The 26,507-nt window shown below is 48.1% G+C and overlaps 1 protein-coding gene across 5 annotated transcripts in view; it reads left to right on the top strand.

Annotated features, from left to right (window-relative positions):
* LOC140481926 (isocitrate dehydrogenase [NAD] subunit beta, mitochondrial-like) overlaps positions 1–26,507 on the top strand; it is a 38,643-nt gene that overhangs the window by 4,890 nt on the left and 7,246 nt on the right. For 2 of the 5 annotated variants that reach the window (XM_072578638.1, XM_072578617.1), the window contains exons 2-11: positions 1,605–1,685; positions 3,258–3,365; positions 4,006–4,126; positions 5,256–5,316; positions 9,601–9,733; positions 9,842–9,975; positions 10,425–10,527; positions 10,768–10,914; positions 11,125–11,219; positions 11,847–11,907. In XM_072578638.1, the coding sequence (XP_072434739.1) occupies positions 1,605–1,685; positions 3,258–3,365; positions 4,006–4,126; positions 5,256–5,316; positions 9,601–9,733; positions 9,842–9,975; positions 10,425–10,527; positions 10,768–10,914; positions 11,125–11,219; positions 11,847–11,907 (1,044 nt within the window). Of the gene's footprint in view, positions 1–1,604; positions 1,686–3,257; positions 3,366–4,005; positions 4,127–5,255; positions 5,317–9,600; positions 9,734–9,841; positions 9,976–10,424; positions 10,528–10,767; positions 10,915–11,124; positions 11,220–11,846; positions 11,908–12,342; positions 13,139–26,507 lie in introns of those variants that run through there. The other 3 variants (XM_072578628.1, XM_072578648.1, XM_072578659.1) reach the window with 3 other exon arrangements.

Raw genomic sequence — 26,507 nt, 5'->3', positions numbered from 1 at the left:
TCCACCCCCCCCGTTTATCTTCCCCCCCCCCCGTTTATCTTCCCCCCCCCCGTTTATCTTCCCCCCCCCGTTTATCTTCCCCCCCCCGTTTATCTTCCCCCCCCCCCCCGTTTATCTTCTCCCCTCCCCGTTTATCTTCCCCCCCCCCCCCCCCCCCCCCCCCCGTTTATCTTCTCGACCCGTTTATCTTCCCCCCCCCCCCCCCGTTTATCTTCTCCCCCCCCCGTTTATCTTCTCCCCCCCCCCCCGTTTATCTTCTCCCCCCCCCCCCCGTTTATCTTCTCCCCCCTGTTTATCTTCTCCCCCCCCGTTTATCTTCTCTCCCCCCCCCGTTTATCTTCTCTCCCCCCCCCGTTTACCTTCTCTCCCCCCCCCGTTTATCTTCCCCCCCCCCGTTTATCTTCTCCCCCCCCCCCGTTTACCTTCTCCCCCCCCCCCCCGTTTATCTTCTCCCCCCCCCCCGTTTATCTTCTCCCCCCCGTTTATCTTCTCCCCCCCCCCGTTAACCTCCCCCCCCCCCCCCCGTTTATCTTCTCCCCCCCGTTTATCTTCTCTCCCCCCCCACCCCGGTTTATCTTCTCCCCCCCCCGTTTATCTTCTCTCTCCCCCCCCCCCCCGTTTATCTTCTCCCCCCCCCCCGTTTATCTTCTCTCCCCCCCCCGTTTATCTTCTCTCCCCCCCCCCGTTTATCTTCTCCCCCCCCCGTTTATCTTCTCCCCCCCCCCCCGTTTATCTTCTCCCCCCGTTTATCTTCTCCCCCCCGTTTATCTTCTCCCCCCCGTTTATCGTCTTCCCCCCCCGTTCATCGTCTTCCCCCCCCGTTCATCTTCTTCCCCCCCCCCCGTTTATCTTCTTCCCCCCCCCGTTTATCTTCTTCCCCCCCCCGTTTATCTTCTTTCTTCCCCCCCCCGTTTATCTTCTTCCCCCCCCCGTTTATCTTCTTCCCCCCCCCGTTTATCTTCTTCCCCCCCCCCCCGTTTATCTTCTTCCCCCCCCCGTTTATCTTCTTCCCCCCCCGTTTATCTTCTTCCCCCCCCCCCCCCCGTTTATCTTCTCCCCCTCCCACCCGTTTATCACCCCCCTCCCCTACCCGTTTATCTCTCTGCCCACCCCCCGCCCCCTGGCTTTTCCCCCCACCCCGTTTATCCCCCCCCCGGTTTGTTCCTCTATCTCCTCCCGCCCTATCCTCCCATCCCATCCCATCCCATCCCTCTATCTCCCCCCCCCACCCCCACTTCCCCCGGTTTATCCTCCATCCCCCTCCCCCCGGGTTTATCCTCTATCTTTTCCCCACGTTTATCCCTTCACACCTCCCCTCCCCCTAGGTTTATCCCTTTATCCCCCCTCCCCCCAGTTTATCCCTGTATCCCCCCTTTCTCCTTCCCCCCCCCATCCCCCCAGTTTATTCCTCCATTTCCCCCCCCCCTACCCGGTTTATCCCTGTATCCCTCCATTCCCCTTTCCCCCTGGTTTATCCCTCTATTCCGCCCGCCCCCGCCCCCGCCCCCAGTTTATCCCTCTCTATCTCCCTCCTCCCCCAGTATTTTTTCCTCTCCCTCAGGCTCTGCCATTTCTGTAGATACTGATTTGTTTCTCTCTTTCAGAATGTCAGTTTTGCACGGAATGTTATCTCATCAAGGACCCTGGTGACTGGCTCCTTCCTGAACTCCTCCTCACCGGCCCAGGTAAAGGCATTCCCACAGAACTCGGAGCTCCCACAGCTCTGCCCTATTTTCAGCTCCACTTCACAGCTTTTTATTTTCATCTCGAAGAATGCATTTTGTTAATGTTGTATGTTCATTACATGATAGCTCACATATGTGAAGTAAACAGCCATTTGAGGGCTCTCATCCTTGATAATTGCAGGTTGTATTTATAATATTCCAGTCAACGATTCTCCGATGTGTGCAGCCCAGGGATTTTCCTTGGATCCAGCCCCTTGATGCGGTGTGACAGATGCTCTTAGCAGCTGCCCCAAGCTTTAGTGTGTTCCTCAACACCTCGTCTTGGACCTTCCCAGTCTGCAGTGTGTGTGTCAGAGAGACAGAGATTGTTTTCTCCAGGAACTTGCAGGTTGTGAAAAATAAGCGAACCTTTTCTATTTTAAAATAAAAGTGTCTTGCTGCGAGATTGTTTGTTTAAGATTGAACCCTTCCTCTGTGGAAGATAAATACACCCATCCATGCACAAGCATATTAACTTGGAGGACCCTTTACATTGACAGTAATGCTTCATATATTGTTTGTGGCTCGTGACATCCCAGTTTCCAGTGTGCCCTCAATGTGCTACAATTGTACATCCCCACAGCAGTGGCTCCAAGCTTGAACACAAATGGCAGCAGCATACTGTCCCAGAGCTCAGAGTCTGCCAGTCTGCAACTCACAGTCACAGACACCTCTTTCTCTGCAGGCCAGCAAGATTTGGCAGAGCAAGGAGCATTTTGACCCTCCAGCAGCAGTCGACATTTGCTCACTTTGCTCTGAGGTTGATCAACTCAAGGTTGTTGAGGGTAGGCAGGAATGTGGAATTGGGGCCACAGCCAGATCAGCCATGATCTTTACCAAATAGCAGAGCAGGCTTGAGGAGCTGTAATGTGTAAGGAGTGTTTTCTGGGCAGGAGGGGGAAGAGTCCTGTGTCGCTGAGCTGCTCAGGATCAACCTTGACAGAAGCACTTTCTTCAGAGCGGGTTCACAAAGGCACAGTCCACAAGGAGGTGGACAACTGACCCTTCCTCATCACAGGCACCTCCATTATCACAGTATCACTGAGACCATGGATGGGGTGTACAGGGAGGAGTCGATAGATCCAGCCACCAGCCAAGGTACAGCCTGAATGCTGCTTCACCAGAAAACAAGCTGCTAAATGATGTTGTCAGTCTTCTTAGAAAAGCATCCACCGTGTCCTTTACCTGCAGCCTTTGAAGACGTTGCTGTTGTACCATTGCCTTCTGGTCTGTGGTGTTTTTCTCCAGAGGCCTTTCCACCAGGTCAGGACCAGCTGTGTGGCAATGTGGCCTGCCTCATCCTCGCGACACTGGTAACAGATACAACCTCACTGTGCGTTTGCCTCCTGACTGTTTATGCACACACAGCTTGATGCTGATCTGTAATATGTCAGGCCACGAGATGGCCATAATTTCCAACCTCAGCTGGGAGCTGTAGATGTTCCTGTTCTTTTACTGCCCGTCCCTTTTCATTCCCTTTGCCCTTCGATCCCATCACCCCTGTGTTAATACACTTCTTACTCTCTCTTTCAGTTCTGTTCTACGGCTGTACAGAGACCTGATGGTGATTTCAAGGTGACAATGATTCCAGGGGATGGTGTCGGTCCCGAGTTAATGCACGTTGTCAAAGAGGTGTTTAAGGTAATGGCAAGAGGCCATTGAGAGCGATCACTCGCATGGGGCGATTGTGCAGAGCTGGCTTGGGGCAAGAGATGAGTGAAAATGCAGAAGGAAAAGGTGGCTCAGGGGTGGGTGGGCGAGGAAGGCTGAGAGTCGGGAGGGAGGGGGTCGGATGTGGGTTGGGTTGAGGGGTGGAACGGGATGCTGCGGATCAGGGGGAGGGGGAACATCTGTGAGTCGGGAGGGAGGGGATTGGATGTGGGTTGGGAGGGAGCGGGCTGGATGTGGGTTGGGTTGAGGGGAGGCAGGATGCTGTGGGTCAGGGGAGGGGGTCGGATGTGGGTTGGGTTGGGGGGGCGGGATGCTGTAGATCGGGGGAGAGGTTCGGATGTGGGTTGGGAGGGAGCGGGCTGGATGTGGGTTGGGTTGAGGGGAGGGCAGGATGCTGTAGAGCGGGGAGGGGGATGGTCTGTGAGTGGGGAGGTTGGGGGTCGGATGTGGGTTGGGGGGGGGGGGGGGGATGGGATGCTGTGGATCAGGGGGAGGGGGAAGGTCTGTGGGTTGGGAAGGAGGGGGCCAGGGGGATTGGAGGGGGCTGACTGTGAAGAGGTCAGGACACTGGTGAGGGTTCCTCTGTTTACAGTGATGGCTGTCCCCACAGGCTGCAGAAGTGCCAGTTCAGTTTGATGAGCATCATGTGAGTGAAGTGCAGAACATGGCCTCAGATGAGAAACTGGATGAAGTCCTCGACTCCATGAAGTTGAACAAAGTTGCAATTAAAGGTACAAGGTTGTGGGGGAATGTAAGGTAAGGGGGGATGGAAGGAAGGGAGGGTGTCATGGGAAAATGACTTTCCCTAGTCTTTTTAATAGCTTGGGGAATGTCAGACCATTAACTGTTTGTTAGTTTCCAAGCCTCCTCCATAGGGGGTTGGAGACCAGTCCTACCTCCTGAAACTGTTAGCCATCCTCCTCCTTCCCAATGAGCAATTCTAATGGTTTGTGCCCTTCCTTATAGTGTGCTAAAACAATCGGCCAATTCTGGCCAAACCAAAGTTTTAATTAAAAAGCACACAACACCAGGTTCTAGTCCAACAGGTTTATTTGGAAGTACTAGCTTTTGGAGCACTGCATCAGGTAACTGTTGGGGCAGGATCATTGGACACAGAATTTATAGTAAAAGATCAAAGTGTCATACAATTGATGCGATGTATTGAACAAACCTAGATTGCTGTTAAGTCTTTAATCACCCAGAATGGGGATGCAGTTTTCGATTCATTAATATGTAAAATCCTGAACTTCTTTCAGGTCACATTCTTGAGATAACCTAAGGCTTTATTTAAAAAAGGTGACATCTCAGTCAGACAATGTATTAAAGGTGTGAGGTTAGAGTCTATCTGTGTCCCAACCTTGAGTCAGACTGGTTCTATTTCCAAAGTCGGAATTTTTATAAAATGTCACATGGACTGACTGCCTACAGATTGTGTGCTTTCTGAACAAAATAGAAAGTATCTGCAAAGACAAATCTGTGGATTGTGAATCTGTCTAAGTCAGCCTTAAAAATACTCGATGGTCCAGTCCCATCACTCTCGGTGGAAGCGAATTCTATAGATTGATGACTACCTGAGAAAACTGATTCCTCCACATACTCTTTTTAAATGGGAGAGCACTTATTCTGAATCTCAGCTCTCTTAAGAGGGGAAACCTTACTGTTTACGCTGTCTTCAATACCAACGTCTCTTGTTTTTCTAAACTCCAATCATAGAAACTGCAAACTGTATAGAAAGAGACCTTGTAGGCCATTAAGTCAGCACCAACTCTCCAAAGAGCATCCCGACTGAACTTTCTGCTGCTTTCCTCTCTCACCCCTTTTCTAATCACGCTCGTGTTCTCCCTCTCTCTCTCTTCACAGGGAAGATCTACACTCCAATGGAATACAAGGGCGAATTGTCATCCTATGAAATGAAGCTGAGGTAGGAGCTGAGCTGTCCTCTTCAGAATTGAGAATGTGCTTTCTCTAAATCTGCTGTCACTTCCTCGATGACCCCTGTTTGAGAGATCTAACAGAGAATTAAAGTGGGTTAGATGGGCTGAGGAGGCGGACAGAGAGAAAAGCAGAATTATTGAAAAAAATTATAACCCAAAGTTACATCATTAAAGATGATGATTCAGCTCACCATGTCCATACTAGTCAAAACAAAAAGCATTATTGTACTTTCCAGCTCTAGATCTGCAGCTCTGTAGGGTTTGGCAGTTTATGTGAATATCCAAGTTAAATTGTTGAGAGATTCTCCCTCTCTCACCCTTTCAAGTAGTGAGTTCCAGACTCCCAGCAGCCCTCAGTGGGATATTTTGCCTCAGTCCCCTTCTAAATGTTTTCCCAGTTATGTTAAGTGTGTGATTCTAACACCCCCACCACTGACAGGTTATGGGTTGATGTTATTCCAAGTGTGTGTTAGAAGTGAGTAAATCACAGTGAATGTTACAGAAATACAGGGATCCAGTCGATACAGTCTGCCTCTGAGACTGTTTTAGATTCAAGTTGCTACTTACTTTATCCCATCAGTTTTTATTTCAGTGACCAGTCTGACGTGTGGGATCTTGACAAGAATTTTGTTAAAGCCCATGAAAATTACATCAAATTGTCCTAATCAACCCTCCCTCCTTTCACAATTTCACTCAAATTAGTCAGGCACAAAGTTCCCTTAAATCCCTGCCAACTGTTTATGATTAATCTTTGTCTTTTATTAGTAAGATGTTTCCTGTCTGTCAGCCGTTTTCCTCCAGTTTGCCCAAGATTGAGGTTACGCTGCATGGCCTGTAATTACGTGGTCCTGCGGACAATGTCAGCTGCCAACACTGCACCCATAGCCAGAGAGGATTGGCAAATCATGTTCAAAACTCCTTCCATAGATTTGGGATATATTTCATCTGGGTCTGGGAATTTATCCATTTAGCCTCCCTAATATTTCTCCCTCTCTGGTTTCTGCTTTCCTATATTTCACACAACCTCTCTACCAATAGATCACTTACATGAAAATGACCCAACTTCACCTGTAGCTCCACGCATCAGCAATACTCCAACTGGGATGCAACTGGAAGGTTCTTGCACGTGGTTTGGTGTCTCTAAGTTGTGTGTCCACACAACAATACTTAAATAAGCCCCACGTTTGTGTAAATCACCCGCGCAGTGCAATAGAAAATGCAACCCCCGCTGCCTGTTGGGAAATGTCAGGAACAGTTTTGCTGAACTGTGGTCCCCTGGTGGAAGCTTCCAACGTGAAACAATCATTTTCTTGTAATTTAATGGAAAAATACTTTGTTCGCAGAATTCCAGCATGGTCCAGATAGTTCCATTTGGAGATAATATTCCCCATACCCTTTTTAATGATCTTTACCAACAGCCAAACTATAGTTTAAGCTCTCGCCAAACTCTACAGCTGCCTGTATTCTCTGTGGAAAACACACTTTCGACCTGAAGAAGTTGTCAATGAGATACAAGTGAAGAGTAATGCAGACGCTGGGGATGGGAAATCAAATGAGACATGTATGATAAATGAAACAGGTTCAGCAGCATCACCAGAGGGAAAACAGTCAACATTTCAAGTGCGATGACTCTCCATTGGAACTTAAAGTTGTCTTTTTTACATAATTGACGAAAGGGGAAGGAGGTACATGGGAACAAGCGGTGAGGGTGTGCAGAGTAAATACACAAAGGGAGCATTGATGATACAGAAAAGTGGTAAGTGGTGAGTAATAGAATAATAGAAAGTAGGTGAGCTGTACTGACAGCAACCCCATGCTGTGAAAGGGAGTTTGGTTAAACGCCTTATGGTTAAGCACCAGGAGGAAAATAGAAATGAGTGAACAGGCTTGAAAGATACAAACTGGAATCCTATTGGGGAGAGGAACTGAACGTTTTCAAAGTGCACATACCAGCTGGAGAGATGTGGCAGTGAATTAAACCATCATTCTCCAACTCCCTTCAGGTTTGAGTAGGTAGAACATAGAAAGGTACAGCACAGAACAGGCCCATATGCCCACAATGTTGTGTTGAGACTTAATCCTAATGTAATATATAGTAACTTAACCTATGCACCCCTCAACTCACTACTCTCCATGTGCATGTCCAGCAGTTGCTTAAATGTCCCCAATGACTCTGCTTCCACCACCTCAGCTGGCAACGCATTCCATAAATTCTCAATTCTCTGTGTAAAGAACCTTCCTCTGATGTCTCCTCTATACCTTTTCCCTAATATCTTAAAATGATGACCCCTCGTACTAGTCAATCCTGCCCTGGTGAAGAGTCTCTGGCTATCGGCTCTGTCCATGCCTCTCAATACCTTGTACACCTCGATCAGGTCTTCTCTCTTCCTCCTTCTCTCCAGAGAGAAAAGTCCGAGCTTATTCAACCTTTCTTCATAAGGCAAGCCCTCCACTCCAGGCAGTATCCTGGTAAACCTTCTTTGCACCCTCTCCAAAGCCTCTGTATCTTCCCTATAGTAGGGCGACCAGAACTGGACGCAATATTCCAAGTGTGGTCTCACCAGGGACTTGTAGAGCTGCAGCAAAACCTCACAGCTCTTAAACTTGATCCCCCTGTTAATGAAAGCCAAACACCATATGCTTTCTTAACAACCCTATCCACTTGGATGGCAACTTTGAGGGATCTGTGCTCCCTCTGTAGATCCCTCTGTTCATCCACACTGTCAAGAATCCTGTCTTTAATCCTATATTCAGCATTTGAGTACGACCTTCCAAAGTGCATCACTTCGCATTTATCCAGGTTGAACTCCATCTGCCATTTCTCAGCCCAGCTCTGTATCCTGTCTATGTCGCGCTGCAGCCTGCAGTAACCCTCAATACTATCGATGACACCTCCAACCTTTGTGTCATCTGCAAATTTACTAACCCACCGCTCAACCTCTTCATCCAAGTCATTTATAAAAACTACAAAGAGCAGAGGCCCAAGAACAGAGTCCTGGAGGACCCCACTCAACACTGACCTCCAGCCAGAATACTTTCCATCTACAACCACTCTCTGCCTTCTGTCAGCCAGCCAATTCTGAATCCAGATAGCCAAGTCTCCCTGTATCCCATACTTCCTGACTTTATGAATGAGACTACCATGGGGAACCTTGTCAAATGCCTTGCTGAAGTCCATATACACCACATCCACTGCTTGACCTTCGTTGACCTGTCACCTCCTCAAAGAACTCAATAAGATTTGTGAGGCATGACCTGCCCCTCACAAATCCATGCTGACTGCCTTTAATCACACTATGCTTTGCCAAATAGTCATAAATCCTATCCCTCAGAATTCTTTCCAAAACCATACTGATCACAGACGTAAGACTGACTGGTCTGTAATTGTCAGGGATTTCCCTATTACCCTTCTTGAAAAGAGGAACAACATTCGCCTCCTTCCAATCCTCCGGTACGACTCCCGTGGAGAGTGACGAGGCACATATCTTCACCGCGGCTTAGCAACCTCCTTTCTCACTTCCTAGAGCAGCCTGGGATAAATCTGGTCTGGTCCTGGGGACTTATCAATCTTAATGTTTTCCAACATGTGTCATACTGTACTCAGTGTTAACTGTTTCTCTCAGCACAGATACTGCCAAACCTGCTGAGTTTCTGCTTCAGTTTCTGTGTTGATTTTAGTTGCTATTTGGTCTCTGCTCTGTCTGGTTGTAACCTCTCCAAGCCGTAAACGTCCTGCCTCTGCTAGAGCTGGTTCCAATGTTCCAGGAATCTAAGACCCTTCTTCACCACCTGGCCAGTCACACCTTCACCTGCTTGTTTTTACTGTTGATTTTCTGGTCAGCACTAGTATGTGGCTCTGAATTAATCCTGGGATTACTACTTTGGAGGAGCTGCTTGTTAATTTCTGCCCTAGCTCCCTAAAACCTGCTGGTAGGAGTTAGTCCCTCTTTCTGTCTGTATTGTTGGTATTGAGGTGGACGGTGAGCTACCTTACAGCGCATGCTGCAGCCACTCAGTCACGTTCCTGGCTGAACCTGAACTGCAGCCTCTGCTCTGACCCATGGACAGTATTGTGGACCTTCTCTCTGTGTCTGGGGGGCTATGCTGTCTGACTGGGGTTACAGACTGAAGAGGTGAGTCAGGGCAGGTTAGGGAGGGCACTCTGACAAAAGTGATAGTCAGTGGCTGTTTGCTTGGTGCTGCTCACATGCTGGGCTTGGAGAAGAGACCGTTCAACCCTTCAGCCTGATTCTGTCCCTGTTTGTCCCCAGAAAGAAACTTGATTTGTTTGCAAACGTGGTCCATGTTAACAGCTTACCGGGTTACTCGACACGGCATAACAACTTAGACCTGGTGATCATCCGTGAGCAGACAGAGGGCGAGTACAGCTCACTGGAATATGAGGTAAAGACTCCCTGATTCCTCTCACTGCCTCACTTACCCATCATTACATCCCGGTGCTGCCTCATACTCCGGCCCCTGTCCTCACTCTCCCTTTTCTTTCGGAGTTAGAGTGCTCAGGGGGTCATCGAGTGTCTGAAGATCATCACCAGGGAGAAATCCCGCCGGATCGCCAAATTCGCCTTTGATTACGCCACAAAGAAAGGTCGCTCGAAGGTCACCGCAGTGCATAAGGCCAACATCATGTGAGTGTTAATGACCACAGCTCACCCTCCCTCACCGTCACCGCCTCCCTCACTGTCACACTCTCTCACCCCCTCCCTCACCCTCTGTGTCACACCCTCGCCCTCACCCCCTCCCTCTGGCATCCCCTCCCTCGCCCTCTCTCACTGTCACTCTCTCTCTTTCCCCCCCCCCCCCACCCTCTCTCACTGTCGCCCCCTCTCTCACCCTCTCCCTCACCCTCTCTCACTGGGCCTCCCCCCCCCCCCCCCCCCCACCCCACTCGCTCTCTGTCAAGCCCCTCACTCTCCATCATCTCCTTCATCCCACTGGCTTTATCACTGTCTCCCCCTTGCTCTCTCCATCACCCCCTCCCTCCCACTCACTCTGTCTATCGCCCCTCCCTCCCTCACCGTGTGTAGTTGGCTGGGAGCTGTTTCCCTGGTGACGGTGTTGCTGTTGTTATTGGCAGGAAGCTGGGAGATGGCCTGTTCCTGCAGTGCTGTAAGGAAATGGCTGAGCTCTATCCCAACATCAAATACGATTCTGTCATTATCGACAACTGCTGCATGCAGGTAACTGGGGCTGGCCCACCGAGGTGGGGTTGGGGGGGGGTCAGGGGCATGGGGGTGTTCACGGGTACGGGGCAATGGGGGGGGTTCAGGGGCACCGGGAAGGTTGGGGGGGGTAGGGAGGGCATGGGAGGGTCAGGGACGTGGGGGATCAGGTCGGTCTGGGGCTCAGGGCACGTGCGCTTAGCTCTGAGGCCTTACCTTGACAGACCATCACCAACTGTCTACTCTCTGTCCCCACAGCTGGTGTCCAATCCCTATCAGTACGATGTTCTGGTTATGCCGAATCTCTACGGAAACATCATTGATAACCTGGCAGCAGGTCTGGTCGGAGGAGCTGGGGTAGTCCCAGGAGAGAGCTTCAGTGCTGAGTACGCAGTTTTTGAAACGGTAAAGGAATGGTCTGTGTTTCTTCATTCAGTTGGGGCAGCAGCACTGGTGGGGAGGTGGGGGGCTTTGGGGGAAACAACTCCAGAAGCCATGAAGCAATCGAGGTTTCTGGGTCCCTCGCTGTACTTTCCCTCTCCCTGAGCTGCTGGCTTGCTCTGTCTCCTTTTGGACTGTGGGACCACAACCTTTCACTTTGTTGTTTGATTTCAGGGAGCCCGCCACCCATTCTCCCAGGCGATGGGTAGGAACATTGCTAATCCCACTGCTATGTTATTGAGCTCCGCCAATATGCTGAGGCACCTGAAGTAAGTTCCAGAGCTCCCTCTATCTTGCTACCCCTCCCTCTGTCACCGGTTGAAGGCCTGGGACATCATCTCCCTCCCTCCTCCCACCCTCTTCCTCTCCTCCACCCCCCACCCCCCCCCCCCTTTCCCCCCTTTCACAAGGTCAGAAGGGAGGCTGGTTGCTGTATCTGTAATCACGTTCCCAACAGATACTCAGTATGAGCAGTGTGTGTACTGCAGAAATTCACCAAAGATCCTTCAACAGCACCTTCCCAACCTGCACCCTCTCCCACAAAGTGCTGCAAACTGGCAAATAATAGCTGCCACCTATCACCCAAATCTTCTTTATTTGTTGAGGGGGGTGAGGGAGCTGTGACCTTACCATGTGAAAGCTAGGAGTGAACACCAGTGAGTGTGTGACCTTATGGGTAAGGATGGTTGGACCAAGGGCACTTCATGCTGCCCCCTAACCTTTCTCACTCACTCATGCTCTCTCTCTCACTCTCGCGCGCGCTCTCCCCCCCGCCCCACAACTGTTAGTGTGGCTCAGTTGTCGTGTCGCGATCCTGATGTGCTCGCTGTCATTATTTTGTTAAATGTTTGAAAACTGTGAGCGATGCGAGGCTGAACTCTCTGATTCCACTACAGCCTAGAATTTCACTCCAACCTGATCTCTGAGGCTGTGAGGAAAGTCATCAAACTGGGCAAGGTATGTGAGGAGACTGGCTGCTGGGTGGGTGGCTGGGGGAGGAGGAAGGTTGGGTTAAGTGTGAGAGGGAGCGAGGGAGGGGGTGGCTGGGATGGAGCTTTGCAGGGTTGGTATTATGACGGGGCTGGGGTTTGTGTAGCAGCTGGATGTGTTGGGGAAGTACTGTGTGGGGTTTGAGTTCAACATCATTGTGCATTTTGAGGTGGGGAGATGATGGGGATGTTGGGATTTTCTGGTGGGTTTATGTTCAGGAAAATGGGTCTTTGGGAGGGGAGGCTGTGCACCATTCTTTATCCCCTGTTGTTTGTTTGATTTATCCACATTTATTGATTTGATTTAAGTTTGTTTTGTGCTTTTACTTTCATTTTCTCCTTTTGATTTCTCCCGACCCGGCCCTGCCTTGCCCTGGCCCTGCCCCGCCCTGCCTGGGATTAGGTTCGGACCCGAGATATGGGCGGTTATTCCACCACCAGCGATTTCCTGAAGAGCGTCATCGATAACCTGCACCCTGCTCGTCTCCGCTAGCCTGCTACAGGCCTCCCTGTTGGGAGTTTGGACATGATGCTGCCGTTGGATTGGACCCCCTCGGGACTCCCAGTGGGCCCTCCAGTTCTCTTTCTCCTCTTGAGGATTGAAGTTCCAGGTTATTTCCACACTTCTGGCTGGATGGAGTTGGCAGAGCCTCAGTGATAGCTCCATCTCGGTGGAAAGCAGTGACTTGCTCCAGAGTTTTTGTGTTTAATGTTTCATCCTCTGATATCCATGCTCTGTGTTTGTTGACCAGTTGCCTGGCTTTAGCGAGCAGTCACAGGGCAGTATTGGAGGCTTTACATCATATCCAGGTTCAGTAATAACTACACCATTCCCTCTTGTTCTCTGTTATTCCTGATTTAGAGATTGCCTCCTTTTCCTTTTGTTTTGTTGGGATTTATCTTTTTTTAAGATGTTTGTCTCATCCCAAGATGGAGAAATGATGTGTGAACTAATGTAATTAGAATTATGATGGAAGCAGATGCCGTGTACAAATCAGCTGACTGACTCCCAGAGAGTCTGAGACTTTGAGCTTCTGAATCATTGACACTGGATTAACTAAGAGCATAATTCAGCAGCAGGCCATTTACAGGGTCATGACCCCAGCTCCCCCTCCCCACGGAGGGTACCCGTGTAAAATCCTGCTTTGAGGGAATTGTTTCAGTCCAAAATAAAACATTCCAGCACTTTGTCAACTCTACATCTGTATTCCTGTGTTTCCCATGCATTCACTTCCTGCAGGCGCTTCTTCCCCAAATCCAGAGTGGGACAAATGGTCTCTGGCCAATGAAACGCTAGTGGTGCAATCTATCAGCCAATCATTGACTGCAAAAGGGAAGGGCAGTCTCTCAGGTCTTTGTGTCGTTAATGAACCTGCAGAATGTGGCAGGTGAGAGACACTTCACATTCTTCTGTGGGAAGTGCACCCAACTCCAGCTCCTCGAAAACCGAGTTAGGGAACTGGAACTGGAGCTGGATGAACTATGGATTATTCGGGAGGCTGAGGGGGGAAATTGAGAGGATGTACAAGGAGGTGGTCACTCCCCAGACAGAGGATAAGGACAGCTGGGCTACAATTGGGGAGGAAAGGGAACCGACCAGAGCAGGGATCTCCTGTGGCCGTTCCCCTCAGCAATAAGTATACTGTTTTGGATACTGCTGGTAGGGATGGCCTACCAGGGGAAAGCCATAGTTGTCAGGCCTCTGGCACTGAGCCTGGCACAGAAGGGAAAGGGGAAAATAGAAAAGTGCTAGTGGTAGGGGACTCAATAGTTAGATAGACTGACAGGAGATTTTGTGGTCAGGAATGGGACTCCCGGAAGGTATGTTGCCTCCCTGGTGCCAGGGTCTATGATGTCGCCAATCGGGGTTTATAAGATTCTGAAAGGGGAGGGTGAGCAGCCAGAAATCGTGGTACATATTGGCACCAATGTTACAGCCAGGAAAGGGATTGAGGATCTGAAAAGTGACTACAGACAATTAGGTTGGAAGCTGAAGAGCAGGACGATTAGAGTAGTGTTCTCAGGTTTGCTACCGGTATCACAAGATAATGAGATGAGGAACAGTCAGCGAATGCAGCTTAACACGTGGCTGTGAGGCTGGTGCAGGAGGGAGGGTTTCAGGTACCTAGATCATTGGGATACCTTCTGGGGAAGGTGGGACCTGTACATGAAGGACGGGTTGCACCTGAACTGGAAAAGCACAAATGTCCTGGGTGGGAAATTTGTTTGTGTGATTCGGGAGGGTTTAAACTAGTTTGGCAGGGGGTTGGAATCAGAGCCACATGTCTGAGAGGGGGTCAGTTGCAGACAGGACAGTGACAGGATATACTGAATCCATCAGGAAGGTTTCTCACGCGGTGAAACATAGAGATCGGTTAAAGTGTGTCTGCTTTAACGCAAGGAGTGTCAGAAATAAGAGTGATGAACTTAGAGCATGGATCAGTACTTGGGGCTACGATGTTGTGGCCATAACGGATATGTGGGTTTCACTGGGGCAGGAATGGTTGCTTGATGCTCCAGGGTTATAAAGAACAGGGAGGGTGGAAAAAGAGAAGGGGGTGTAGCATTGCTAATCGGAGAGTGCGTCACATGCTACAGAAATGAAGGTTGTTGAGGAAGGTTTGTCTACTGAGTCAGTATGGGTGGAAGTTAGGAACAGTAAGGGAATAGCCACCTCATTGGGGATTTTCTACACACCCTCTAATAGCAGTAGGGAGATTGAAGATCACATGGGCGGGCAGATTCTAGAAAAATGCAGGTGTAGCAGGGTCGTTGTTATGGGTGATTTCAACTTTCCCAATATCGACTGGAACCTCCTTAATGCAGATGGTTTGGATGGAGCCGTTTTTGTCAGGTGTGATCAGGAGGGTTTCCTTACTCAGTATGTAGACAGACCGATGGGGGGAGAGGCCATTTTGGATTTGGTGCTCAGCAACGAGCCAGGACAGGTGTCACGGTGGGAGAGCACTTTGGTGACAGTAACCACAGCTGCCTCACATTTAGCATAGCCTTGGAGAGTGAAAGGAGCAGTTACCGAGGGAAGATATTTAATTGGAGAAAAGGAAATTATAATGCTATCAGACAGGAGTTGGGAAGTATGCCTGGGAGCAATTGTTCCACAGAAAGGGCACAGCAGACATGTGGAGACTGTTTAAGGAGCAGTTGTCACGAGTGATGCACAAATTTGTTTCTCTGAGACAGGTAAGAAGGGATAAGATTAAGGAACCTTGGATGACGAGAACAGAGGAACTTCTCGTCAAAAGGAAGAAGGCAGCTTAGGTAAGGTGGAGGAAGCAAGGATCTAGCACAGCTTTAGAGGATTACAGGTTTGCTAGAAAGGAGCTCAGAAATGGACTGAGGAGTGCCAGGAGGGGGCACGATAAAGGCTTGGCAAGAAAGATTAGGGAGAACCCAAAAGCATTTTACTCATACGTGAGGAATAAGAGAATGATCAGGGAGAAGGTAGGGCCGATCAGGGATAGCAGAGGGAACTTGTGCGTGGAGTCTGAGCGGATAGGGGAAGCTCTAACTGAGTTTTTTGCTTCGGTTTTCACCAAGGGAAGGGAACTTGTTGTGAAAGAGAACTTTGAGGAGCTGGGATACAGTCTTGACCAGATCAAGATTGATGAGGTTGATGTGCTGGAAATTTTGGAAAACATTAAGATTGATAAGTCCCCAGGGCCAGACCAGATTTATCCCAGGCTGCTCCAGGAAGCGAGAAAGGAGGTTGCTAAGCCGCTGGCAAAGATCTTTGCCTCCTCACTCTCTACGGGAGTCGTACCAGAGGATTGGAAGGAGGCGAATGTTGTTCCTCTTTTCAAGAAGGGTCATAGGGAAATCCCTGGCAATTACAGATCAGTCACTCTTATGTCTATGGTCAGCAAAGTAGTAGAAAGAATTCTGAGAGATAGGATTTGTGACTATTTGGCAAAGTATAGTGTGATTAAAGGCAGTCAGCATGGCTTTGTGAGGGGCAGGTCATGCCTCACAAATCTTACTGAGTTCTTTGAGGAGGTGTCAAGACAGGTCGATGAAGGTCGAGCGGTGGATGTGGATTTCAGCAAGACATTTGATAGGGTTCCCCATGGTAGTCTCATTCATAAAGTCAGGAGGTATGGGATACAGGGAGATTTGTCTATAGGATTCAGAATTGGCTGGCTGACAGAAGGCAGAGAGTAGTTGTAGATGGAAAGTATTCTGCCTGGAGGTCAGTGTTGAGTGGGGTCCTGCAGAGCTCTGTTCTTGGGCCTCTGCTCTTTGTAGTTTTTATAAATGACGTGGACGAGGAGGTTAAGGAGTGGGTTAATAAATTTGCAGATGGCACAAAGGTTGGAGATGTCATTGATAGTACAGAGGGCTACTGCAGGCTGCAGCGCAACAGAGACAGGATGCAGAGCTGGACTGAGAAATGGCAGATGGAGTTCAACCTGGATAAATGCGAAGTGATGCATTTTGGAAGGTCGTACTCGAATGCTGAATATAGGATTAAAGACAGGATTCTTGGCAGTGTGGAGGAACAGAGGGATCTGGGTGTGCAAGTACATAGATCCCTCAAAGTTGCTACCCAAGTGGATAGGGTTGTTTAGAAAGCATATGGTGTTTTGGCTTTCATTAACAGGGGGATTGAGTTTAAGAGCCGCGAGGTTTTGCTACAGCTCTACAAGTCCCTGGTGAGACCGCACTTGGAATATTGTGTCCAGGTCTGGTCACCCTACTATAGGAAAGATACAGAGGTTTTGGAGAGGGTTTACCAGGATGCTGCCTGGAGTGGAGGACTTGCCTTATGAAGAAAGGTTGAATAAGCTCGGACTTTTCTCTCTGGAGAGAAGGAGGAAGAGAGGAGACCGATCGAGGTGTAAAAAATAATGAGAGGAATAGATAGTCATAGAGTTGTACAGCATGGAAACAGACCCTTCGGTCTAACCCGTCCATACCGACCAGGTATTCCAATGCAATCTCGTCCCACCTGCCAGCACCCGGCCCATATCCCTCCAAACCCTTCCTATTCATATACCCATCCCAATGCCTCTTAGATGTTGAAATTGTACCAGCCTCCACTACATCCTCTGACAGCTCATTCCATACACGTACCACCCTCTGCGTGAAAAGGTTGCCCCTTAGGTCTCTTTTATATCTTTCCCCTCTCACCCTAAACCAATGCCCTCTCGTTCTGGACTCTTTGACCCCAGGAAAAGACTTTGCCTATTTACCCTATCCATTCCCTCATAATTTTGTAAATCTCTATAAGGTCACCCCTCAGCCTCTGACGCTCCAGGGAAAACAGCCCCAGCCTGTTAAGCCTCTCCCTCAAGCTCAAATCCTCCAACCCTGACAACATCCTTGTAAATCTTTTCCGAACCCTTTCAAGTTTCACAACATCTTTCCGATAGGAAGTGACCAGAATTGCACGCAATATTCCAACAGTGGCCTAACCAATGTCCTGTACAGCCACAACATGACCTCCCAACTCCTGTACTCAATACTCTGACCAATAAAGGAAAGCATACCAAACACCTTCTTCACTATCCTATCTACCTGCGACTCCATTTTCAAGGACCTATGAACCTGCACTCCAAGGTCTCTATGTTCAGCAACACTCCCTCGGACCTTACCATTAAGTGTATATGTCCTGCTAAGATTTGCTTTCCCAAAATGCAACATCTCGCATTTATCTGAATTAAACTCCATCTGCCACTTCTCTGTCCATTGGCCCATCTGGTCAATATCCTGTTGTAATCTGAGGTAACCCTCTTCGCTGTCCACTACACCTCTAAATTAGGTGTCATCTGCAAACTTACTAACTGTACCTCTTATGCTCACATCCAAATCATTTATGACAAAAAAATCATAAATGACAAAAGGTAGAGGGCCCAGCACCGATCCTTGTGGAACTCCACTGGTCACAGGCCTCCAGTCTGAAAAACAACCCTCCACCACCACCCTCTGTCTTCTACCTTTGAGCCAGTTCTGCATCCGAATGGCTAGTTCTCCCTGTATTCCATGAGATCTAACCTTGCTAACCAGTCTCCCATGGGGAACCTTGTCGAACACCTTACTGAAGTCCATATAGATCACATCTACTGCTCTGCCCTCATCAATCCTCTTTGTTAGTTCCTCAAAAAACTCAATCAGGTTTGTGAGACATGATTTCCCACACGCAAAGCCACGTTGACTATCCCTAATCAGTCCTTACCTTTCCAAATATACGTACATCCTGTCCTGTCTATAGTTCCCTGGCTTGTCCTTATCACTCTTCAACAGTGGCACCACATTTGCCAACCTCCAGTCTTCCGGCACCTCACCTGTGACTATCAATGATACAAATATCTCAGCAAGAGGCCCAGCAATCACTTCTCTAGCTTCCCACAGAGTTCTCGGGTACACCTGATAGGTCCTGGGGATTTATCCACTGTTACCTGTTTCAAGACATCCAGCACTTCCTCCTCTGTAATATGGACATTTTGCAAGATGTCACCATCTATTTCCCTATAGTCTATATCTTCCATATCCTTTTCCACAGGAAATACGGATGCAAAATACTCATTTAGTATCTCCCCTATTTTCTGTGGCTCTACTCAAAGGCTGCCTTGTTGATCTTTGAGGAGCCCTATTCTCTCCCTAGTTACCCTTTTGCCCTTAATACATTTGTAAAACCCCTTTGGATTCTCCTTAATTCTATTTGCCAAAGCTATCTCATGTCCCCGTTTTGCCCTCCTGATTTCCCTCTTAAGTATACTCCTACTTCCTTTATACTCTTCTAAGGATTCACTCGATCTATCCTGTCTATACCTTTTTTCTTTCTTAACCAAACCCTCAATTTCTTTAGTCATCCAGCATTCCCTATAGTTACCAGCCTTCCCTATCATCCTGACAGGAATATACTTTCTCTGGATTCTCGTTATCTCATTTCTGAAGGCCTCCCATTTTCCAGCCGTCCCTTTACCTGCGAACATCTGCCCCCAATCAGCTTTTGAAAGTTCTTGCCTAATACCGTCAAAATTGGCGTTTCTCCAATTTAGAACTTCAACTTTTAGATCTGGTTTATCCTTTTCCATCATTATTTTAAATCTAATAGAATTATGGTCGCTGGCCCCAAAGTGATCCCCCACTGACACCTCAGTCACCTGCCCTGCCTTATTTCCCAAGAGCAGGTCAAGTTTTGCACCTTCTCTTGTAGGTACATCCACATACTGAATCAGAAAATTGTCTTGTACACACTTAACGAATTCCTCTCCATCTAAACCTTTAACTCTATGGCAGTCCCAGTCGATGTTTGGAAAATTAAAATCCCCTCCATAACCACCCTATTATTCTTACAGATAACTAAGATCTCCTTACAATTTGTTTCTCAATTTCCCTCTGACTATTGGGGGGTCTATAATACAATCCTAATAAGGTGATCATCCCTTTCTTATTTTTCAGTTCAAGCCAAATAACTTCCCTGGATGTATTTCTGGGAATATCCTCCCTCAGTGCAGCTGTAAAACTATCCCTGATCAAAAATGCCACTCTCCCTCCTCTCTTGCCTCCCTTTCTATCCTTCCTGTAGCATTTGTATCCTGGAACATTAAGCTGCCAGTCCTGTCCATCCCTGAGCCATGTTTCCGTAATTGCTGTGATATCCCAGTCCCATGTTCCTAACCATGCTCTGAGTTCATCTGCCTTCCCTGTTAGGCCCCTTGCATTGAAATAAATGCAGTTTAATTTATTAGTCCTACCTTGTTTATTAGTTCTGCCTGCCCTGACTGTATGACTTGCTTCTGTTCCCAGCTGTACCAGTCTCAGATTGATCTCTTTCCTCACTATCTCCCTGGGTCCCACCCCCTGACCTTTACTCGTTTAAATCCTCCCGAGCAGCTCTAGCCAATTTCTCTGCCAGTATATTAGTCCCCATCCAATTTAGGTGCAATCCGTCCTTCTTGTACAGATCACTTCTACCCCAAAAAAGATTCCAATGATCCAAAAATGTGAATCCTTCTCCCATACACCAGCTCCTCAGCCATGCATTCATCTGCTCTATCCTCCTATTCCTGCCCTCACTAGCTCGTAGCACTGGGAGTAATCCAGATATTACTACTCCCGAGGACCTCCTTGTTAAATTCCTGCCTAACTCTCTATAATCTCCCTTCAGAATCTCAACCTTTTCCCTTCCTATGTCCTTGGTTCCGATGTGGACAATGACCTCTTGCTGGCCCCTCTCCCCCGTGAGAACATTCTGCACCCTCTCTGAGGTATCCTTGATCCTGGCACCAGGGAAGTAATATACCATTCTGCTTTTCCACTGCTGGCCACAGAAACATCTGTCTGTACCGCTGACTACAGAATCCCCTAACACAATTGATCTCTTGGAACCCGACGTACCCCTCGCATTAGAGCTAGTTTCAATGCAAGAAACTTGGCTGATCGTGCTATGTTCCCCTGAGAGTCCATCACCACCTACATTTTCCAAAACAGCATACCTGTTTGAAACTGTTCACAGAAGACCCCTGCACCAGGTGCCTACCTCTCTTACCTTTCCTGGAGTTAACTCATCTTTGTGACTGTATCTGAGACTTTCCCCCCTTCCTATAACTGCCATCCATCATATACTGTTGCAAATTCTTCATTGCTTCTATCTGTCTCTCCAACCGATCTATTCGATCTGATAAGATTCACATGTATGGCAGATATAATCCGCAGTAACCCTTAAACTCTTTCTAAACTCTCACATCTGACAAAAAGTACATATCACTGCAAAGGCCATTTTTGCTCCTTCACAATCTACAGACCCAAAAAATAACACCGTCTTATTCCTCTACAAACACTGCCCCAGGTTAAATTAATAGTTATGGCTTATATTTTAAGTTAATCAAGAGGCATATCTCCAAAAACATATAATCAAGAAAGAACCCACTCTACTCCCTACTGCAGATTCTCTTTAGGCCACATTTAAAACTACGATTAACTTATGATTCTATGCTGTGAACTTCATCCAATAGTTCCTCCAAGATTAGTTGTGAATTTAATTGTTTGTTAATTTTCCCAGATACACTCTGATGTCCAGTGATACATGAATTCAAACAGCAAAGGCAGTAACTGTGCAGGTTCTCTCCCTCTCTCTCTCTCCTGCAATGACATCACCATGTGCTTCCTTTGTCTGGTCTTCTCCCTTTTAAAACTACTGTTGTTTTGACTTTTTTTTCGCCCAAAGTTCCAAAACAGTGCAACAGCATATGAAACAGTAATTGCTGCTCCTGGAATTTGAGGAAATCACTTTCCACACCTAAAATACCTCAAAAAAAAGGAGCAGCTGTTACAGCCAGAAATTTTTCCTGTCCACCATCTTGGATTACCCAGAGACTTTTCCCCAGGGCCAGGATTGACGGGTATGAGGGGGTCATAGTTTGAAGATATTAGGAGGAAGGTATAAAGGAGACATCAGAGGTAGGTTCTTTACGCAGAGAGTTGTGAATGCATGGAATGTGTTGCCAGCTGTGGTGGTAGAAGCGAAGTCACTGGGGACATTTAAGCGACTGCTGGACATGTACATGGACAGCAGTGAATTGAGGGCTGCGTAAGTTAAATCATTATGTTTTACATTCGGATTAAATTTCGGCACAACATCGTGGGCCAAAGGGCCTGTTCTGTGCTGTACTTTTCTATGTTTTATGAAAGGAAGGAGGGCTGGCTTTGATTGTTATTCACCCGACAGAGGGTGAGCAGGGAGCTGGGTGGCTGTTTAAATGTGTCTGGTGGCTGATTTGAAACTTGGCCTGTATGACTGTAGCTGTAACAGGCTTAGGAGAAATCCAAAACTGGTTCACACGCAGTTAGTGTTACGTGGTCTGCCAGTGAACGTAGAGCAGCTAAAACCAAGCCTTGACAACGGGATGAGAACTTTATCCTGATTATGTTTTCACTGACAATAGATCTGAAGAGGATGGGTGACATTAAAGGATTCTTCAGTGAGAATACAAAGAAGGAGTTCTGTTCCGATAGAATCGAGATTGGAATCACTAGATTGATTTCAGAGCAGAGGCTCTTACAGAGTGATAGAGCAATTCTGGAGTTCAGATGAGTGAGAGGCGATCTAATTGAGGTGTATAAGATGCTAACGGGGATTGACACAGTAGATGTAGAGAGGATGTTTCCTCACAGTGCAATCTAGAACAAGAGACCACGGGTTTAGGATAAAGCAGATGTGTAACAGATAAGGAGAAATCACTTAGATTAGATTAGATTAGATTCCTTAGTGTGGAAACAGGCCCTTCAGCCCAACCAGTCCACACCGACCCTCCAAAGAGTAACCCACCCAGACCCATTTCCCTCTGACTAATTGGCCTAACACTACGGGCAATTTAGCATGGCCAATTCACCTGACCTGCACATCTTTTGGACTGTGGGAGGAAACCGGAGCACCCGGAGGAAACCCACGCAGACACGGGGAGAACGTGCAAATTCTACACAGTCACCCGAGGCTGGAATCGAACCTGGTGCCCTGGTGCTGTAAGGCAGCAGTGGTAACTACTGAGCCACTCTCACAAAGGGTCATGAATCTGTGGACTTCACAACTCCAGAGTGCCAGGACATTGAGTACATTTAAGCAAGAGTTAGACAGATCTTTGCTTAGTAATGAGTTGAAGGGTTATGGGGAGTGAGCAGGAGAGTTAGGCCAAGGTGGTATCAGCTAGGATTGTATTGAGTAGTGGAGCATACTAGAGAGGCTGAATGGCCTCCTCTTGCCCCTCGTTCTTATGTTCTAAGATGAGGAAATGATACAATTCACAGTGTGAACTGGAGATGTTATTAAGGGGCAGACCTGTCGTCAGAGAAATAGCCAAATAGCCAAGAGCAGCAGAGTGTAAGATCGTGAGGGGAGGGGGGGTGTAGAGGAGTGAAATGGAGCTTATGGGGGAGACTCAACCGAAGAGAGAACAGACATCAAGGTCCTTTGGTCAGATTTTCAGGAGCTTGGGAGGATGTGAAAAAAGAGGTTTGCAGAGGTCCTCATCTCTGGATTAGCTTCAGTGTCCTGCAAAAGCAGAAGAAATAGCAGGGGACTGGGTCTTCCGGTTACAGAGAACATAGAAGAATACAGCGCAGTACAGGCCCTTCGGCCCTCGATGTTGCGCCGATCCAAGCCCACCTAACCTACACTAACCCACTATCCTCCATATACCTATCCAATGCCCGCTTAAATACCCATAAAGAGGGAGAGTCCACTACTGCGACTGGCAGGGCATTCCATGAACTTACGACTCGCTGAGTGAAGAACCTACCCCTAACATCAGTCCTATATCTACCCCCCCCCCTTAATTTAAAGCTATGCCCCCTTGTAATAGCTGACTCCATACGTGGAAAAAGGTTCTCACCGTCAACCCTATCTAACCCCCTAATCATCTTGTACACCTCTATCAAGTCACCCCTAAACCTTCTTTTCTCCAATGAAAACAACCCCAAGTGCCTCAGCCTTTCCTCATACGATCTTCCTACCATACCAGGCAACATCCTGGTAAACTTCCTCTGCACCCGTTCCAGTGCCTCCACATCCTTCCTATAGTATGGCGACCAAAACTGCACACAATATTCCAGATGCGGCCGCACCAGAGTCTTATACAACTGCAGCATGACCTCAGGACTCCGGAACTCAATTCCTCTACCAATAAAAGCCAGTACGCCATATGCCTTCTTCACCGCACTATTTACCTGGGTGGCAACTTTCAAAGATCTGTGTACATGGACACCAAGATCCCTCTGCTCTTCCACACTACCAAGTATCCGACCATTAGCCCAGTTCCCCATCTTTTTATTACTCTTACCAAAGTGAATCACCTCACACTTAGCTACATTGAACTCCATTTGCCACCTTTCTGCCCAGCTCTGCAACTTATCTATATCCCGCTGTAACCTGCCACATCCTTCCTCACTGTCTACAACTCCTCCGACTTTTGTATCATCCGCAAACTTGCTCACCCAACCTTCTAACCCTTCCTCCAGGTCATTTATAAAAATGACAAACAGCAATGGTCCCAAAACAGATCCTTGCGGAACACCGCTAGTGACGGCACTCCAAGATGAACCTTTGCCATCAACTACTACCCTCTGTCTTCTTCCAGCCAGCCAATTCCTAATCCAAACCTCCCAACTCACCCTCAATGCCATATCTCTGTATTTTCTGCAGTAGCCTACCATGGGGGACCTTATCAAACGCCTTACTAAAATCCATATATACCACATCTACCGCTTTCCCCTCATCTACCTCCTTAGTCACCTTCTCAAAGAATTCAATAAGGTTTGTGAGGCACAACCTGCCCTTCACAAAACCATGCTGACTATCCTTGATCACATTATTCTTATCCAGATGTGCATAAATCCTATCCCTTACAATTCTCTCTAAGACTTTGCCCGCAACCGAAGTGAGACTCACTGGCCTATAGTTACTAGGATTATCCCTACTCCCCTTCTTGAACAAGGGAACCACGTTTGCTAGCCTCCAGTCCTCTGGCACTACTCCTGTAGACAAAGAGGACACAAAAATCAAGGCCAATGGCTCTGCAATCTCCTCCCTTGCTTCCCTGAGAATCCTAGGATAAATGCCATCAGGCCCAGGGGACGGTTCTTGGGGCATTGGGACAGGTTCAGAACAGAATACACTGAGTGCAAATGAACAGGATCGAGCAAATGTCTTTCAGGAGTAGGGTTTCGAGAGTTTAAATGAAACTGGTGGGTGGTGGTGGAGAGGGAAGGGAATAAGATGCTGACAGTTAGAACGCTGGAGAACGAAATGCTTCTACTGGAAGGAGGGGACATGGAAAAATACTAGAAGTCAAGGTTAGAGAGAATCTGAAGGTGAGTTTACGAATATATCAAGGGAAAGAGAATAACTGGGGAAAGAGTCGGACCCATCAGGTACCAAGGGGGATATATGTATATGTGAAACCAGAGGGGATTGGTAGAATGTTAAATGGTAGCACTACATGTCCATTTTAATCTGGGGAAGGAGGATACAAGCACAATCCTAAAGATAGACTGTGACGTTCTTAAGCAGATTGAAGTGAGGAGTTATTGTAGGCTTTGAGGGTTTTAAACATGACCAGATCCTGATAGTCTGGGTGTTATATCCAAGGCTGCTGTGGGAAATGAGGGAGGAAGTTATGGGGCCCTGACCTAAATTTCTAAATCATCTTTGGCCACAGAGAAGTTACCGGAGAACTGGAGGACAGCTAATGTGGTTCCGCTAGATGACTGAAGATATAGACCAGTGAGTAACATCAATGGTAGGGAATCTCTTGGCAAAAATATTCATGGAGAAAATTAATCTCTGTTTAGAGAGGCAAGGTTTGATCAGGGATAGTGAACAGAAGGCAGCATGCCTAAGGAATTTGATTAAATTGTCCATCTCTTCACTTGGTCCTTCCTTGAAGGTAACTGATGAGGGTTAAAGCTTGTGCTATCCAGGGGAACCTGGAAGGTTGGATTCAAAATTGGCTTCACGGCACGAGGTCTGGTCCCCACGCAATTGGAAGGATGTGATTGCACTGGGAGGGCATACAGAGGAAATGGAGCATTTCAGCGATGAAGAGTCTGGATAAACTTGGACAGTTTTCTTAATTGGTAAAGGAATTGAGGGTTATGGGGAAAGGGCAGGAAGGGCTGGAGTGGAGGATTCAATCATGATCTCATTGAATGGTGGAGAACTGGATGGGAAATGATGGGCTCCTGTTCCTGTTTCTTACGGCAGAAGAATTCACAACGTTACATTCCAAAGAAGAATTTGAATGCGTATCTCTCAGGGTGGAGAGATAAATGGGAGGAGGTGAGGTGGCTGAAAGTGCAATAGGTGGTTGGAGGTGGGGGTGAAGGTGATAGGTCAGAGGGGAGGGTGGAGTGGATAGGTGGGAAGGAAGATGATCAGGAAGTTTGGAACTGGGGATGAGGTGGGGGAAGGGGAAATGAGGAAACTGTTGAAGTCCACATTGATGCCCTGGGGTTGAAGTGTTCCGAGGCGGAAGATGAGGTGTTCTTCCTCCAGGCGTCTGGTGGTGAGGGAGCGGCGGTGAAGGAGGCCCAGGACCTCCATGTCCTCGGCAGAGTGGGAGGGGGAGTTGAAATGTTGGGTCACGGGGTGGTGTGGTTGATTGGTGCGGGTGTCTCGGAGATGTCCTCTGAAGCGCTCTGCAAGTAGGAAGCCTCTCTCTCTGTGCTATCTGTGGCTCCATAGTTCATTTTCCCTGCAGAGGAGCTGGGAAGCTGTTACAGTCCATATATACAACCCCCATGTCCTGACTTCCCTAGGAAGGTATGTACAGCTCAAAGGAGGCAGCACTGCTGTAGTGGACCGTTTGGAATGTGGACCAGCCAGCAGCAAGCCAAGGTGGCCGGGTAGTGGGAACATCCTCCAGCTTTCTGATTACAGGGAGCTGCAGCCTCCTGGCGTATGCAGGGAGGCCGAGGGTGAGCCGAGTCTGTGGGAGGGCTGGGCATGTGACAGTAAAGTGTCCCTCTGCAGGAACTGCAAACAGGAGGGAAAGATAACTAGGAATGCAACAAGGCTGCCAGTCCTGCAGCAACACCCCACTGCTGCTGGCT

The sequence above is a fragment of the Chiloscyllium punctatum genome, chromosome 1 (genome assembly GCF_047496795.1).
Source record: "Chiloscyllium punctatum isolate Juve2018m chromosome 1, sChiPun1.3, whole genome shotgun sequence".
NCBI lineage: Eukaryota > Metazoa > Chordata > Chondrichthyes > Orectolobiformes > Hemiscylliidae > Chiloscyllium > Chiloscyllium punctatum.
Note: the sequence above shows the minus strand (reverse complement) of the source record. Positions and strands in the feature narration are given on the sequence as shown.